This window comes from Neopsephotus bourkii, unplaced genomic scaffold, assembly GCF_033783945.1.
Source record: "Neopsephotus bourkii isolate Nb327-2 ecotype Australia unplaced genomic scaffold, CSIRO-AGI_Nbou_v1 NB_323, whole genome shotgun sequence".
Taxonomy (NCBI): Eukaryota; Metazoa; Chordata; class Aves; order Psittaciformes; family Psittacidae; genus Neopsephotus; species Neopsephotus bourkii.
This window is the reverse complement of record NW_026900831.1, coordinates 539,129-553,993: the sequence shown is the minus strand read 5'-3', so window position 1 is coordinate 553,993 and position 14,865 is coordinate 539,129. Positions and strand designations below refer to the sequence as shown.

The following is a 14,865-nucleotide window of genomic DNA, read 5'->3' as shown; positions in this document are numbered from 1 at the left end:
CTCTTCTCCAGGCTGAACAGCCCCAACTTTCTCAGCCTACCTTCATATGGAAGGTGCTCCAGTCCCCTGATCATCCTTGTGGCCCTCTTCTGGACTTGTTCCAACAGTTCCATGTCCTTTTTATGTTGAGGACACCAGAACTGTACACAGTACTCCAAGTGAGGTCTCACGAGAGCAGAGTAGAGGGGCAGGATCACCTCCTTCGACTTGCTGGTCATGATCCTTTTGATGCAGCCCAGGATACAGTTGGCTTTCTGGGCTGCAAGCGCACACTGCTGGCTCATGTTCATTTTCTCAACAACCAACGCCCCCAAGTCCTTCTCCACAGGGCTGCTCTGAATCTCTTCTCTGCCCAACCTGCAGCTGTGTCTGGGATTGCTCTGACCCAGGTGTAGGACCTTGCACTTGGCATGGTTAAACTTCACAATATCAGCCCACCTCACAAGCGTGACGAGGTCCCTCCAGATGGCATTCCTTCGCTCCAGCATATCAACAGAACCACACAGCTTGGTGTCATCAGCAAACTTGCTGAGGGTGCACCCAATCCCACTGTCCATGTCGGCGACAAAGATGTTGAACAAGAGCGGTCCCAACACCGATCCCCGAGGGACACCACTTGTTACTGGTCTCCAGCTGGACATTGAGCCATTGACCACAACTCTTTGTATGCAGCCATCCAGCCAGTTCTTTATGCACTGAGTGGTCCATCTATGAAATTGATGTCTCTCCAATTTAGAGACAAGAATGTCGTGTGGGACAGTGTCGAATGCTTTGCACAAGTCCAGGTAGATGACACCAATTGCTCTACCCCTGTCCATCAGTTCCATATCCCTATCACAGAAGGCCACCAAATTGGTTAGGCAGGATTTCCCCTTAGTGAAGCCATGCTGTCACCAAGCACCTTGTTGTTTTTCATGTGCCTTAGCATGCCTTCCAGGAGAATCTGCTCCAAGACTTTGCCATGCACCGATGACTGGTCTGTAGTTCCCTGGATCATCCATTTTCCCCTTCTTGAAAATGGGGGCTATATTTCCCTTTTTCCAGTCGTCAGGAACTTCACCTGACTGCCATGATTTTTCAAATATGATGCCCAGTGGCTTAGCAACTTCATTTGCCAGCTCCTTCAGGACCTGAGGATGGATTTCATCAGGTCCCATGGACTTGCATACGTTCATGTTCTTAAGATGGTCTTGAACCAGATCTTCTCCTACAGTGGGCCCAAGGTCTTCATTCTCACAGTCCCTGCATCTGCCTTCCAAGACTTGGGTGGTGCGGTCAGAGCCTTTGCCAGTGAAGACCGATGCAAAGAAGTCTTTGAGAACCTCAGCCTTCATCGAATCCAGGGTAGCCAGTTCTCCTGATAGGTTCTGAAGGGGTCCATTTTGTTCCTAGGCTGTCTTTTATTTGCAATGTACCTATAGAAACCCTTCCTGTTATCTTTAACATCCCTAGCTAAGTTTAATTCTAACCGGGCCTTAGCTTTCCTAACCTGCTCCCTAGCTTGCCAGACAACGTCCTTGTATTCTTCCCAGGCCGCCTGTCCTTGCTTCCACCTTTTATAAACCTCTTTTTTCCTTCAAATTTTCCTCAGCAGCTCCTTATCCATCCAAGGAGGTCTCCTGGCCCTCCTGCTGCCCTTCCTTCTAGTTGGGATGCAACACTCCTGAGTTTGCAGTAGATATCAACAGAATATCAACCAAGAGTCTTGGCCCCCCCTGCCTTCTAGGGCTATATCGCATGGAACTTTACTAAGCAGGCTCCTGAAGAAGCCAAAGTGTGCTCTCTTGAAGTCCAGGGCAGTGAGCTTGCTGCACGCTCTTCTCACTGTCCTGAGGATCTCGAATTTGACCATCTCATGATTGCTACAACCAAGGCTGCGCTGGAGCGTCACATTTCCAACAAGCCCTTCCCTGTTGGTGAGCACGAGGTCAGTTTGTGATGAAGCCTTTACAGACAGAAACCTTTACACCCTTGGGGCAGTATTTGCCTCCCGAAAGTTCAAGTAAAAACTTAATTATATGCTTTAAATACTACATGATGTGACAGAACAGAACAAGCAAAATAGCTGCAGCTATTCCAACCTGCTTGCTACAAGTTTATTTCAATTTGAGTATATGAAACTCAAATCCATCTTCCATCTTTTTTTTTTTCAACCGTTTTGAAGAGAATTATAAAAGAAATTAAAAACAAAAAAGAAAAATAAAAAAGCCACTGGAATGTAATATGTAATGCTGCATGCTGGTGATGGGAATCCTGAGCAGACAATCCCTGTGAAAAATAACCAACAACTTGGGTTTAGAATGAGATGTTCTTCCAGTTAAAATAAACCCGCTTTTCTCTTTGTTGGCAACAGAAACACATTTAATTTTTTTCTAATTTCGTATATATTTATCTCAGGAAATGGATTTTTCCTTTGTGTTTTAGAAGAGTATTTCAATATTCTCAGTACAAGCTCATTCAGCTGCCCACTTCTGGGGCACTACACTGAGATAATCAAAGCTAGTGAAATAAAATGGGCATTTTGGCTAGTGTGAGAGAACTGAGGGGTTTGCATTAGAAATATTTTGGGCTGTCAGGTTTGCATAATTGCCACTGTAGTGTCCAGAAAACTGGTCTGTTGGCCAAAAAAACCCACTGAGCCATTGCTCAGTGAATGGATATGGTGAGGATGGAGTTCACACCCCCTTCACAATCATAGAATCATAGAATAGTTAGGGTTGGAAAGGACCTTAAATTCACCAAGTTCCAACCCCCCTGCCACGGGCAGGGACACCTCACTCTACACCATATTACCCAAGGCCTCGTCCAACCTGGCCTTGAACACTGCCAGGGATGGAGCATTCACAACCTCCCTGGGCAACCTATTCCAGTGCCTCACCACCTAACAGGAAAGAATTTCCTCCTTATATCCAATCTAAACTTCCCCTGTTTAAGTTTTAACCCATTACCCCTTGTCCTATCACTACAGTCCCTAATGAACAGTCCATCCCCAGCATCCCTATATGCCCCCTTCAGATACTGGAAGGCTGCTATGAGGTCTGCACTCAGTCTTCTCTTCTCCAGGCTGAACAGTCCCAACTTTCTCAGCCTATCTTCATATGGTAATAAATAATTATTACCTTTATTTAGGCATTTCATATACAGAACTTATGCAAACTTATACAAATTACCTCAACTGTGTATTTAAACTATATGAGTGTGAAATATGCTGTAGCTCAGAAATAAAATCACTCATCTACCCTTAACTTTAACTCAACGGGAACATTACTGAGAAAGTCACAAGGTGACATCCTTAATACATAATAATGACACATGCAGGGAATGCGCCATTATTTATACATGTGACGTGCTGTAAATTGCTTCCATCATCAGAATTAATTGTAGTGATTATTAATGCAGTGTTATGAACTGTCAGAATTGCTGTATATAATTACGTTAGTGCAAATGCTTCATTACCTGCCTAATTAATTTGGCATATATGCACATGTAAACCACTGTTTTTGTTAACATAATGAAGGGCATTTTTTTCCCCCTTAGCTACTGATGTGGAACTGGTTTGACCTATATTACAAAGTTCAAGCATCCACTGCCAGAAAATCCACCACACCCTCTTTGATCGGGTTTATTTTCATACTTAGCAATGGCATTGTATAATGCCAGCCACTTAAATAGCAGCTTCAGAGAAAGGATTGTGTCTCACTCATTCAGTACAAACAGCTGACTGAGTTGAAATAACCTGCCCACTCTTTCTTACCTTTGTAGGTGTCTCTAAGTTGCAGAGGACAGTCATAGAGACAGTGAGATCTCTAGCATTGAGCAGGTTCCTTTCATTCCAGCCCCAAAGGCCAAACTGCAGTCTCTCAGCAACACAGTGCAAAAATAGTGCACAGAAAAAAAAAAAAAAGGACACTTTTAAATTCCACTTCTCTGATGCACAATTCAAGGGTACCCTATCAAAGGCAAAAGGAATACATTTGTCCAGTTAACAACTGGCAGTGTTATTGATAGCTGTGCCTGCCTCAGCTGCCGAAAGGGAGCACTTACAAGCCTGGATTTTGAAGGAAAGCGTGAATCAGATTTCTTAGTGATCAGTGACTATTAGGCAGTATTTTCTGTAGTAATTCCCAGACACAGAAGTGTTGATGGGTTACCTTTTTATTTCCAAATGTCCCTTAGGAAATGAGAAGTGTTGTGCTACTGAAACAAATAAAAATAGAGACTTTAACTAGAACTCTATAGATACTACTCAGATAACCGCTATAGTTTCCTAGCATAAATCATACATAGGTTTTATCCCAAGTTACCAGTTTAACATTTATTAAAAAGCATACTATTTCTTCAAATTTTAAGCTGTTTTTCAAAGAATTATGATTGAAATTTAAGTTTAATAATACTTTTTTTTGCCTCCTTTGTTTATAGTGTTAGAGAGAATCTCAGCAAGATGAAATTCTGTGCAGGGCTTCATCTGGTTTTTAAATTACCAAGATGAACTAATTGACATTTGCCTATAAAACATGCAGAAATTAATTCTTTATTTTCTGACAGGTTCCTAAAGTCTGTCTTTTAGCTTAAGAAATAATTGACATTACAAGGTGACTTTTGATGCCCTTAAAACATAAATCTGTGGAAGAAACTTTAGAAGGATAAATTCATAGCTGTCAAAAGGAAACATGTCATCCTGAACTGAACAACAGGTAGCAAAGCCTGCATAATGGTGAAAAGTTTTATGTATGACAAAAACCCTCCTTAAATCAGAATCCTGAGTTTAACCGTGAAACATACAACACAAGTTTCTATGCTGGAGAAAACCACAAATCATTCCATCTGGATTAGGTATAGTTTAATTTCCTTATTACATCCCTTCCTTCTAAAATCAAGATACCTTAACCAGAAACATATTAATGATATTAAAGACAGTGCCTACACAGAAATTTGCTGCAAACAGTTATAGTTCAAAATAACGGAGGAGAAAAGAGAGTTCTCTAAAGTATCAAGCTTAGAAATTAGCTACTTAAAATACACTTATAATGTCGATATTATTTACATAATTTTATATATATATTACTTATATTTTATACATGTTATATATATATAAATTTCTTGACCTGAACCCAGCCTGAATTGGGACAACAGTATCTATGGATTGTCTTTAACAAAAACTTTGTCTAGGTTTTTCATGTTTCCCTTAAAAATATTATTATAATAAGTTACAAAACCCATTGAAAATAGTATTACAAAAAAGGAAGAAAACTGCTGCATTAATAGTTGTTTGTTCAGCTACACACCCACAGCCATTCTTTTTTACGGAAGTACCTTTCCGAATCCCCTCATACCACCAGTATCTATCCATTTCTAGCCAAGGTAGCTTTGACACAGCTGTTTTATTGCACAACTGTCTTTTTTTCCTAGGCCCTGGTTAGCAGAGTTCCCTTCAAAATAAACTCTTACCCTTTTCTCTTACCCCAGTCTCTGCCTTCATGTGTCCTGTGCTCAAATAAATACATGTTAGTACATTGCTGGAAGACTAATGTGCACAGTTACAGTTGCATTCATCAGGGTCTGCTTTGCTGACATGAATAAGCTGCCTAGCATGAAGAGTAAACTTGAAGATTCTTAGCTCCTGCTATTTCTTGATATGTGTTGAAACAGAAGAGGTGTCACCATCAGTCTCTAAAGTTTCAGGCTCTGATTCTGAAGCTAAGGAATATACTGGGGATCTGGGGCTGTGGGTGTTCACCCATGCAAAGACAAGCATAACCCAGCACACGGTGTCTACTCAAATTCCCTGTAGACCTGGGACCTAAGACAAAACATGTCCAATGAATGACAGGAGCAAGACCAAAGAACCACTAGACAAAGAAAAATGTATACAGCTATTCTGCTACTTAAAAAATATGTTTCAAACCACTTCAGAGCCTAATAATCTTTAAGGTTCTTAATTTAGGAAGACAGTGCAAAGTCATTGATAGATCAGAGAAGTGAGTTATAATGGAAATGTATCCGCCTCCAAAGCACCTACTGGTGAAATATGGGAGTATCAAGAGAAAGGTTTACAATGTGGCTGGGCTATGGCTGTTTTCATCCCTCCTTTAGCCCACACTTTTGTTACAGTATCAGCACTTCAACTCAAACTGCAGCTCAGCCATGTAGTTTGTCTGGCTCTTCACTTCTGTGCCAGAACCTACTGATTGCACTGGCTTCCATCTCTGTGCAGTGCAAAAGGAATTACAACTCCATACACCAGCCAAGGAATATAACATGACAGTCATGCTCTGGCTGCTGTAGTACTTTATCAAGAGACCAAATAAAAGTGCATTTCCAAATTGTTCCTTGACATGTGGAAAAAGGAACGGGGAATAAAAAGAGAAGAAGGCTTTCATACCACATCATATTACTTGATATCAACCTGGTGGTGCCTACATTTTCATATAGGCTATATCCATCCACAGCAAAGTGGAAGTGATTCAAGCCTTAATATAATAACAAAATAACCATTTGATATATCAGGTGCCTGAGTCAGAAATTAAGAGTGATAGAAGAGTTAAACCTGTTACCAAAAGGTTTCAAGCCAGTCTTCTTCTGCCATTTTTCTAACCCCTGTGCCAAGTGGTTTTGCTAGATCTGAAGCTGAAGGAATTTTTAAAGTATTACCCAGGTCATTCAGAATAGCAGTTTTTTTTTAAAACATAATACAGCCCCTAGCCTCAAACAAAATGCATACTAAAATACATAATCTTTTTGCTCCAGGTTTATTATTTTTTTTAAAGCACAAACATGTAGGGCTTTTTGGACCAAACCCTGGAACACTGAAGCTCGAGAAGCAGTGAGTACATCCAAATCCCCGTAGCTCCACATAGCTTAGCACCATTAGGGATTTGGTCCAGCAGCTTTATGTCATCTCCCCTCGGAATTTCCCCAATCTTTTATTATCAAAAATATTCACAGCAAAACCATCAACTCCCTCCTGTCTCAGAACCCAGGCATAACAGGCAGGAAAATGGAGCAGGTCTGTGACACCAGACGCCTCTCAGGTGTTTCCCACATATCCCTGTGGCTTCAGACACACAACACTGCTGATTCCCACTCTGCCACCTCCCATTTTTTTGCCCTGTCCCCAGAGCAGCTGAGAATTCTGAAATTCTCCTAAAACCAATCTCTGCTCTTTCCTTCACAGCAACATTTCTGTACTTACTAACAGAAAAACAGGGTCATTTTCAGACTGGATGTCTAGCTTACTCCTGGAATCTGGTTAAAGAATACTTCCAGTTTCACTGTTGATGAAGGAGTTGGTTTGTGGCTGTTTGCATAACACCTAGCACACCAAGGCCCCTCAATAATCCCTTGGGGGTCTTATTTCAGCTGGCGACAACACTAAATCTAGCCCATCCCTTCATTTGTTGCAGGCAACTTGGTTGATAGCCAAACATCAATGAGGTAAAAATGAGGAGTGAATCACCCCACTCCCATGACCTCCTTAATATCAAGGCCTGGAACATACATTTCTTGTTTGGCTTCCGGGGAAAGGAATTGATACAAATGTCCATTGGCTATTTAGCATAAAGCAGTGCTTTTAGTAGCATTAACAACTGCAGTGCTCCTGCCCACTCCATCATTGTGGCAGGAACTGCATCTCACCAGGCATTGCATTGATCTTTGTGTGTGCTGCAGACTGGGTTCTCAGTCCATATAATGCTGGCCAAACCTGTGGCTGCTATCTCAGAAAAGCAGCACTCAGGGTTAATTACACAGCATCCCAAAGGGGAGTCAGGCCCAGTTTACTCAAGTCTCCACTATGACCCAGTCAATGGAACAGGAACTCTAAATTATGTGGGGAAAGCGTATGTGTGATGGCAGTCCTACTACCCACCAGAGGATTTCTGTTGTATTTCTCTTTTTCCTCCTGGGAGGGTGAGGAATGTTCAGCAAAATATGGCATACATTTTATTAATATGTTTATCCTGTTGCAGTCAAAAGCAAAAAGGAACAAGATTATTTGTTGTTTAAAACGTTTGCTCTAACCTGCTGATTATTTTGTTTGTGTTCCAGGAATATCCCTCCAAATGAGGAGACAGTCCCTGTCAGAAGGGCTGTTTGACACTTGGAAAATAACTCAATGGTCATGTCTGGCAGCCTCCCCAGTTGCCTCTTCTGCAACCATCTCCTGCCCTTGTCCTAGAGAGATGTTAAAATCTTCCAGAGTCTACAGTGAACTCAAGTTTTTTGTCTGTAAAAGAAATAACTGGGGAAGAGTGAGTGACAGAGAAGGAGGAGACATAAAAATTTGCAAAGCTGAAAAGAAAAAGAATGATAATGCCGCCATTAATTTCACTATCGCTTGTGCAATGCATATTACTTCTTCTGAAGCATTTCACTAAATCGTTACAATTTCAACAAGCAAAATTGCAAGCTCTCAACAGTGGCCTTATTGCTGGTATTCGAAAAAGACTGCAGAAATCTGTTCCCTTGGTTTTAAGATAATGAACCTTTTGACATTTTGATAGATGCTCAGCATTGTTACTGAGCTTTAGAAACTCTTACAGGGAGTACATAGCAATTCCCTTATGAAAAAAAGAGCAACATGTGGTAGATATCACATCAGCTTTTTAACTGATTGGTTCAGTGGGTAAATGCACAAGCCTCTCACCTTGTGAGGTCTGAGTTTAAATTGAGCACAGTGAGGTCACAGCTGTATTAACCTGGTATTCTCACTATTGTCTGTGGGGAATAGTAATCCTAAGAATAAAGCCACAGAGCCCTGTACAATTGAATGTAGTTTGTATAATGACCGTTATTTAGTCACAGGGGGCACAAAATTACATGAGCATGAAGGAAATTGCCCTCTGGCCCTCATCTAGTCAAAAGGTAGAAAACAGTACAAAGGAAACCTGCATTATGCCAAGCAGAGGAATAATACTTGGTCTCAAAAATTTTTCATACTATAGTAGTGCTTATAGCCTTACACTTTTCATCCACCACATCTACCATGAATATGGGGGTGTGGGGTGGAGGAGAAACTTTAGAACTTGAATCTTCTGCTGAAAATAAACTGCCCAACTTTCCCATAGTAATACATATTCCATTGTAGTGACAGATGATTCCAGAAGACTTTGTTCTGTTTAGTAAAAATACACTCAATATGTATGTGTACGAGCACATACACACAAGTGTATAATCATGTATAAATTTATCTACATTTCCAGCCCTGCATGCTCCATTTCACTTTCAAGTGCCCCCCCCCGAGCATTTACAGCATCATATGAGAGTTTTGAAGTTTTTGAATGGCCTTTTAATGCTGTTGAGACTTGTTTGCTGATTGTGATAGGGATCACCATGTTGGCATGTATACAGAGTGTATTTTGCCCACGACTATTTTGTCTGTTTTCAGAAGTTAAGCAGAGTCAGGTTTGGGTCTTGTCTGGGGTTAAACAATGATGTAGGAAGACCAAGAGATTTTCTCTGAGGCTGGACAGTCATGAGTGGCAGGGTGTGTGGGACAGTATGGGCAAGTATCTAGGTCAGTGGGCCCCTCCAGTACTTTGGAATTTCACCACGGAACAACTGCAAAATCCAGAAGAATTAGTAAAGCACTTAAATGAGGTGTGTGGTCATTCTGGCCATACCAGAGACGGGCAAATCATGGCAACGTGCTGGGGCTTGGCCTATGCTTACAGGGCCATGTTCAATGCTTTCCAGCACCTTCAAAAGGAAAAATTGTCGCTGGGTCTGAGGGCAAAGCAACAGTCAGTACAGCTACTCCAGCTCCAAGCACAGCAGCTAAACCACCTGCCGAAGAACGAGTCCGACCCAGCACAACCCCTGTCCTTCCAGGTCACTCCCAGTTCCCTCCTGGGCATGACATGCTGTGGTATGGAATACCTCTTTGGTCAGTTTGGGTCAGGTGTCCTGTCTCTGCTTCCTCCTGGCTTCCCCTCCTCCCTGGCAGAGCATGAGGCTCACAAAGTCCTTGGCCAAACCAAAACATCGTTATCAGCTCTGTTCCCAGTCTGAAGATCAAAACACAGCACTGCACCAGCTACCAAGAAAGAGAAAAAAATGACTGCTACTGCTGAACCCAGGACATTATCAAAAGGGAGTCTCATACCAGTTGCAAGACACATGAGATAATGGTCTGTGGTGGATACTCCCGAAAAATCTCCTAAAAGTCCCGATCCCCAGAGACCCTTTTTGTATAGCTGGCTACTCCTTCCGATGTAGGCTGGCCCCCTACATTGGAATGAGTGTGCCCTTTAGCTAGCATAAAAGCCTGAGACTCATGCAATGCAGAGAGTCAGAACCTCGTATCACCCAGGTCAACATTGCCTTAGCGGGGGCGCCCAATAAGGTTGAGCCTGCCACCTCGCACTGCAATGATGTCTCTCAGAGATTATTTCCTGATTGTCATCACATGTTCTTTGGGATTGGTAAGATAAACACTCACCGAAAATATCCATCACTGTTTCTTTTACTCTTTGCTGGCTCTTCCTCCCTATCTTTTCCTACAGCAATAAACTAGTTTTTTTTTATCCATTGTGTTTTGCCTCCCTCTCAACCTGGAATGCTTGAACTCTGGAACAAAGGGAGTCCTGAAAAGTTGTCATTCCATGCGGGTAGCTACCAGCCCTAATGGCATAATGAGAACTAACACTTAGAAACATTTTTTTTTTAGCTGTTAATAGCGTAACTTTGTATATTTCCATTTATTAATGCACACTCTCCTCATGGTACCTACATGCAATCTAAAAGAAATAACAAGCACGTTCTCCGAATATGCTGAGACTCATGTCTTACCACAGTATCTCTTCATAAACTCTTCACCAGCAGAACAGGCTAAGAATAACACTCACTGATTTCAAATTCTGATCGATCACCCAATTTTATAAGTTATTTGGCTAAGATCTGAGTTTTCTCTGTGATGACACATACAAGCTACTGTCACACACACCTGCCCTGAAAGACATGCCCTTCAGATTTCATACCTAAGTGCATATGACATTCTGTCCAGGTGGAGTTCCCTCAGTAAAATTAGTTTTTCAAGAAAGCTTTTGTTTATCCGTTCTTCGGGAAGCTTTTCCTTTTCTGGACATTGTGAGTCTACCCACTTATTTCACCTCTTGGTGGATCTTTCAATATCTATCTATCCCCCTAATACATCCATCACTGCCATAGACTGGAAGACTGTGCTAAAGACAAATACAGATGGTGTACCTTCTGTGTGAAGACTGAAATGGGAAGACAAATGCAGATACTTTGGGAAGTACATAAAAAAAACACAATGTAACCAATTACAAGGGAGTCAGGATTTAGCTTAAAATACTAAAATACGTATATATATGCACATAAAAATAATATTATTTATAAGAGTTTACTTTGGCCAGTATTGCCATACTGTCTGCTTGTTAAACATCAAGGTATGACAAAGTGGAAACCTCATATGGAACATATATTACAGTGAGGAGTCGTATGAAGATCAAAATTTTATTTTAAGAAACTGGACAAATGATGGCAAACCAGAATTTCCTCACAACGCACAATACACTATGTCTAAGGAAAAATATGCTTTTAAAGTGTATTTAAGCAAAGTGTTCTTAAGCAAGGACAGCTCCTCTTTAAAAGAATCACTAGTTCTACTAAAAATTAGGGTGCAATGTATGGCTTTATCTGAAATTGTCTACCTGTAGCATGCCTTCAGAAATAACATCACAAAGGATTTAGAACTGAAAAGCAATTTTCCCAGCAGACCTTAATGGCACTCCATGACTGAGTAGTTAAAAAGTAACAGGACCCTTGCAGGTGTGTTCAACTCTAAATCAAAGAAGGAAATCCAATCCAAGGAGTTGTATCTCTTTAATTCTTAGAAGAATCTTCACAGCGTACAAAATTGAGAAAGGTCAACTTGCTTCAGAGCCACTTCCACCTTACAGTATTCACTGCTCAAAGTATTACTGAATAGGGAGTTCAAAGCAACAAGGATTTCTATGGCTGCATTTTTTTTAAATTCTGACATAAGAATTTACATCTTGCCTCAATGATATTATGAAATGTTTATTTGAAATCTATTGCAAACGGAATTATATTCTTAGAAATTAGTTACCAAAGGGTGTGACAATTTTTTTCAGAACCATTCCTACATACAAAAAGAACTGAACTTTCCTTTACCTTTTAAAAATGACACCATGAAAACTAAACACAACCTGCCAGTGAAGATTTTTTTGCAGAAAATATAACTGCATATATATATGTATATACACACATTATATTTTTATATATGATAATACATTTACATACAAATTCACTGAAATTTAAAGATGAGCTAACCAACAACAGCAGTTATTTTTCTTCAGCTTGTGGGAACAAACAAACATAAATATGTAAATCTTGCACGCTGAAGTTAACCTCAGACAAATTTAGTTACAATTATTTTATGCTAATAATACTGAAAAAATTACAGATTTGTGAATTCCACCTAATTATCTCTTGTATCTTTTTCCTGTCTCGGAAGATAGAAAGAACAACAAATAGTGCACATCTGTTTCTATCACCATTCTAAGCCTCTTCAGACTGCAAATTTTCACAAAGCTTTTGGGAAATTTGCTAATCCCGAGTGGTTTTTGTTGTTGGGTATTTTGGGGGGTTGTTTTACACTAAAGCAGTTCCAGCATATGAGCTGGAGTTTTTACGAAATATTTTAGTTTTCCAGGTTTTTATGAGGTATTTTAGTTTTTTGTCACTTTAACCATAGTGGGAAAAAGAGACACCTTTGCCATGATGCCATATATTCTCTTTCCTTTTTGATATATCTTCATCTATCAAAAGCCTCCTCTCTTTCCAATTAAAAATATATTTAATAAATCAGAAGTTTATTGTGCCCTTTACTCTGTTTTCTGTGTACCCTGTAATTGGGATTGAGTCAACTTTTCACTTGCTGTACAGATTTCCATTCCTTATGATCCATCCTAGTACCACTGCTACAAAAAAAAAAAACCCAACATTTAAGCAGAACTACAAAGCTCAGTGATATGAATAAATCCATCTGTACCATGATGCAGAGAAGTCATTACCAGTTTTGTCTCTCCCTTCCCTTTTTTTCCTCTTCCAGACATTTCTGACAGCTTTTTACCCCCTTTTATATACTGTGTAGGGTGATTTAATTTTTTCTATCCCTCTTCAAATCATATTCCTCAATTTTTTGCCTTCTTCCTAAATTGTTGGTTTCTATTTTAATTCCTACCTCTGTGGTAACAGAGGTAGCAACCACCTCTGTGATATAACCTCTTTTAGAGCAAGCTTTTCAGGTTAAAACCTGCCCCCAGTACAACTGAGCCCTGTTTTTTTTCTTTCAGAGCATAGAGATACTAAAGTTAAAAAGAAAAATAACACCCTGAATGTGGTATGGATATGTATAATTTACTGAATTCTTACTTTACATACCACATCAGTTTCAACCCTATGTATCCAACCAAAAGCAGGTAAGTCATGCCATTTATCCTCAGTGTAGCTTTGTGAAGTGATTGCAGCATTTTAAATCAAAAGAATTACATAAAAGCATCTTTGGAATTTCTACAGTTATTACTGATACTGAAGCAGCAGTCACATGGTGTGAAGAACTAAACAGCTACAAGGTAACGATAACTTGCTTGGGAAGAGGTATTACCTTCTAGTGAAGAGACAACAAAGCCAGTAAATATCAACATCATTGATCTGAAAATTTTTTGTCACCTGAAAAGGTGTTTGGGCTAAGGAACTGAGCTGATCCTTTTAAAAATGTCCTTGGCTTGTGAAAAGAAAGGCTGAATATGTGACAGCTTATCTCAGGTTAGACATATGACACTGAATATCCCCTGATTTTTCAGCCTGCTTAATTTGTGGGAGACTGCATTGAAGACCTGAAAATAAGTACCATTATTTTAATTTATTTGAATTCTGCTTTTTTTCTTTTTCACCTGTAAGATAAGCTGACTGCAGGCTTCTAAGAAGAGCTGGCATAAGCAACCTAAAATGCAAAGCACTTCTGCCAAGAGGCTTTTGAGGAAGCTTTCCACAAACTAGTGGTGAGGGCTGCAAATGCCAGTACTTTTCTGCTTCCTTATTTAGCTCAGTAGGCAGAACCTTTCCCTTAAGCAAACTGCTAATTTGCATTAGATCATTTGGTAGATTTGCTACAGTGAATTCAGAATCTCGCAAAACTCTTCCTACCTGACCTTGCTGGATGACTTAATGTAAGGAAAGTAAACTTTGCAAGAACATTCAGAAAGCACAGTCAGAATAAAGATAGTTGACAAAGACATCTGTGGGATTGTACTGCATTCCCATGAATGCTGCACGATCAGCAGGTCACATCATGTTCTCCTTTGTCAGACACACAGACCTGAAAATGTAAACACCTGGTACAAGCGATAACTAATATATCAGACATCACTGCTGGAAGAGGAATTCTGTTCCTTGCACTTTGAAACCAAATACAGCAAGATGATAAATTTTTACCTTCAGTGAAAACTGGTAGATGGGGTTCGAGCTGCGCAGGCTGCTACTAACAAAGTAAAGAATGGACACTCTTACAGCTGTTGATCTGTAGTGCTCTCTTGTCACGTTAACCTGAGATTCATTTTCTCTGCCTTCAGCTTCCTATAGGATGACAATTGTGCTTAGTTTTTAGTGCACCCTGATTATCCCACACAATTACCAACATTTTCCTATCCATACAAAAATGCATATGGATATACTCTAGAAAACGGACTTTTTCACAGAGTAGCAAATATTTAAGGTAATCAAGCTTTTTATCTTAGACAAACATTAGAGAACAACTGTTTTCTGCAGCAATATGCCTGTTTACCTGTGAAATTATGGTAATCATATATGAATACATTT

The 14,865-nt window shown here is 40.1% G+C and overlaps 2 protein-coding genes across 2 annotated transcripts in view; both read right to left on the bottom strand.

Annotated features, from left to right (window-relative positions):
• LOC133209241 (uncharacterized) overlaps nucleotides 1–14,865 on the bottom strand; it is a 115,528-nt gene that overhangs the window by 45,834 nt on the left and 54,829 nt on the right. The gene's annotated exons all lie outside the window — the stretch shown is intronic.
• The window catches only part of DNAH11 (dynein axonemal heavy chain 11), a 65,273-nt gene continuing 63,315 nt past the window's right edge, over nucleotides 12,908–14,865 (bottom strand). The window contains 3 exon segments of the mRNA XM_061347730.1: nucleotides 12,908–12,965; nucleotides 13,652–13,854; nucleotides 14,446–14,622. Of these exon segments, the coding sequence (XP_061203714.1) occupies nucleotides 12,908–12,965; nucleotides 13,652–13,854; nucleotides 14,446–14,622 (438 nt within the window).